The sequence below is a fragment of the Suricata suricatta genome, chromosome 6 (assembly GCF_006229205.1).
Source record: "Suricata suricatta isolate VVHF042 chromosome 6, meerkat_22Aug2017_6uvM2_HiC, whole genome shotgun sequence".
Taxonomy (NCBI): Eukaryota; Metazoa; Chordata; class Mammalia; order Carnivora; family Herpestidae; genus Suricata; species Suricata suricatta.
Genome location: NC_043705.1, coordinates 12,465,135 through 12,467,730, shown reverse-complemented (window position 1 = coordinate 12,467,730; position 2,596 = coordinate 12,465,135). Strand labels below are relative to the sequence as shown.

At 51.9% G+C, this 2,596-nt stretch overlaps 1 protein-coding gene across 1 annotated transcript in view; it reads left to right on the top strand.

Moving 5' to 3' along the window:
• Window positions 1–1,793: 1,793 nt before the first annotated feature.
• The window catches only part of LOC115293347 (dnaJ homolog subfamily C member 17-like), a 16,581-nt gene continuing 15,778 nt past the window's right edge, over window positions 1,794–2,596 (top strand). The window contains exon 1 of the mRNA XM_029941144.1: window positions 1,794–2,590. Within this exon, the coding sequence (XP_029797004.1) occupies window positions 1,809–2,590 (782 nt within the window). The 5' untranslated portion in view covers window positions 1,794–1,808. The remainder of the gene's footprint in view (window positions 2,591–2,596) is intronic.

Below are 2,596 nucleotides of genomic sequence, written 5' to 3'. Positions count from 1 at the left end.
GCAGCTCGTGGAAAGACACAGGATATTCCTCTAGGGGAATAGCACTCTACCAGGCTGCTCATTGGAATAAGCTAAAAACCCTTATGAACAGAGTGGCAGGCCTCAGCCCAAAGTAATTCAGCCCAAATGACTAGCATTCCTCTTGACAAAGGCCTGCAAGTGATTCCACTTAACATTCCATGACCTGTTAGGTTTTGAAGCAGTGCTGGGAAACCATTCTAGTTTGCTTACAGACATGATCATGATTTCATGGAGCTTGAAGACCAGCGGAGGGCTACACCTGACCGAGTTACATCGCGTGTACAACATAGGAGTCCATTTTCAGAACTAATAGCACCTGAGAAGGTGACTGTGCACAGACGGCTGACCGACCTGAGGGAGGAGCAGAAGCCAGCTTGATAAATGGCACTGGGCAGGGGATAATGGGAATTGAGTGCTTCACACGGAAGCGCTAAATCTCCAAGCTATCTGTACCCCACTGTGGTGGTGATGGGAGAAGGTAGGTGTTCCTGTCCTACTGATCTGAAGCTTTGTTCTGTGTCAGCCTGGCAAGGTCTGCCCCAAACAGTCCTAGGAAAATGTTTGGTCCATATGCATTGAACAGGGAGAACAGGGATCCCATTAAGGTGCTATGGCTGTCCATGGGAGGGACCCTGAATGCCTGGGCCTTTTGAGATTCAGTACAGAGAATATTCCCTATAGTACATTTAGCTATTAGGCTCTCAATATGTTCTACCGAAGTGACTACTGTCACTAAGGGGGGAATTGCTCCCCATGAGGTGGTACCCTGGGCCTCCCCACACCCTGTGATCTACATGGAGCATCCCTGCTATCTAGATGGGAGCCCTGAACCTTCCATGCTCGATTCCTGCCTTTCTCCCAGCAGACCCTGCCCCTAGCAACATAGACCACCTGACTTTGATCCAGACCCAAGACGTTCATCTGGGTTCTACTTCCACTTGAGACAACGGAGGTTAGGACTTCTTTTGCCAAAACCCAAAGGAATGGAAGAAAAAAAAACGTGGAATGAACTAGAGGACTCCCTAGCTCTACCACATGCCTAGGGCTTGAATAAGACCCCAAAACACCAAGAGCGCCCAGGAGCAGGGAGGGAGCTCAGCTTTATGGTGACAGGATTGGTAACCCCCTCACTCTCCTCTCCGAACATCCTTGCTGGATGATCAGTGCTCAAAGGGAAGCTCAGAGGAGGCAATAGGGTGGTCTCTTGATATGCCTGGATACTTAAGCATAATCCCTTTAGTGTCCTGAGCCTCAATTGTAATGCCCAAGATTTCAATATCACCCCAAAACCAGAAGCCACCAGGGAGACCGAGTCACGCAGGTAAAAGCAAAGGGCGTTTATTATTACGGCTTAGGCTGGCTGGGCCTAAGTTCGGTCTCCCAGCCTTCACCCACCCAGTGGATCCGAGCTGAGAGCCCTGAACAAGGGCTGAGTAGGGTTTTTATGGAGTTTGGGAAGGGGGAGTTACAGGAATTGTGGCATAGATACAGTGGTATGCAATACTATTGACAGCAGGTTTATCCAATTACAACATTTAGAGTGTTAACCAATCACAGAGTAGACCCAGGACCCTCACAGAGGGTGTAACTGGCCTTAAGCAATTCTACTTCTAGGCCTGCCCTTAGGAATGTTAAGGGTATTACAAGGGTGGTCCCTCTTGCCTTGGGCAATGCGTGCCCTTCTAGCGTCTCAAACCTGCGTCCTTACACACTCACTCCTTGGACTATAGCTGATGCTTCATACCTCAGAACTTCTTTGGAGTGCGGAGCCCGTCAGGAGCGGAACCATGGCGGTCACCAAGGAGCTCTTACAGATGGACCTGTACGCCCTCCTAGGTATCGAGGAGAAAGCAGCAGACAGAGAGGTGAAGAAGGCATACAGGCAGAAGGCCCTCTCCTGCCACCCAGACAAAACTCCAGATAATCCCAGAGCAGCCGAGCTCTTCCACCAGCTTTCTCAGGCCTTGGAGGTACTGACCGATGCTGCAGCCAGGGCTGCGTATGACAAGGTCAGGAAAGCCAAGAAGCAGGCAGCAGAGAGAACCCAGAAACTGGATGAGAGAAGAAAGAAAGTGAAGCTTGACCTGGAGGCCCGGGAACGGCAGGCCCAGGCTCAAGGCAGTGAGGAGGAGGAGAGCCGGAGCACCAGGACACTAGAGCAAGAGATCGAACGCCTTCGAGAAGAGGGTTCCCGGCAGCTGGAGGAACAGCAGAGGCTGATCCAGGAGCAGATACGCCAGGAACGGGAGCAGAGGTTGAGAGGAAAGGCAGAAAGTCCTGAAGGCAGAGGAACCCCGAAGCTAAAGCTAAAATGGAAGTGCAAGAAGGAAGACAAGTCAAAAGGTGGCTACTCCAGAGATGTCCTCCTACAGCTTTTCCAGAAGTACGGAGAGGTGCTCAACCTGGTGCTTTCCAGCAAGAAGGCTGGCACCGCCGTGGTGGAGTTTGCGACTGTCAAGGCTGCGGAGCTGGCTGTCCAAAACGAAGTGGGCCTGCTCGATAACCCCCTGAAGATTTCCTGGTTGGAGGGACGGCCCCAGGGCGCAGGGGGCCCCAGCCATCCAGGACTGTCACG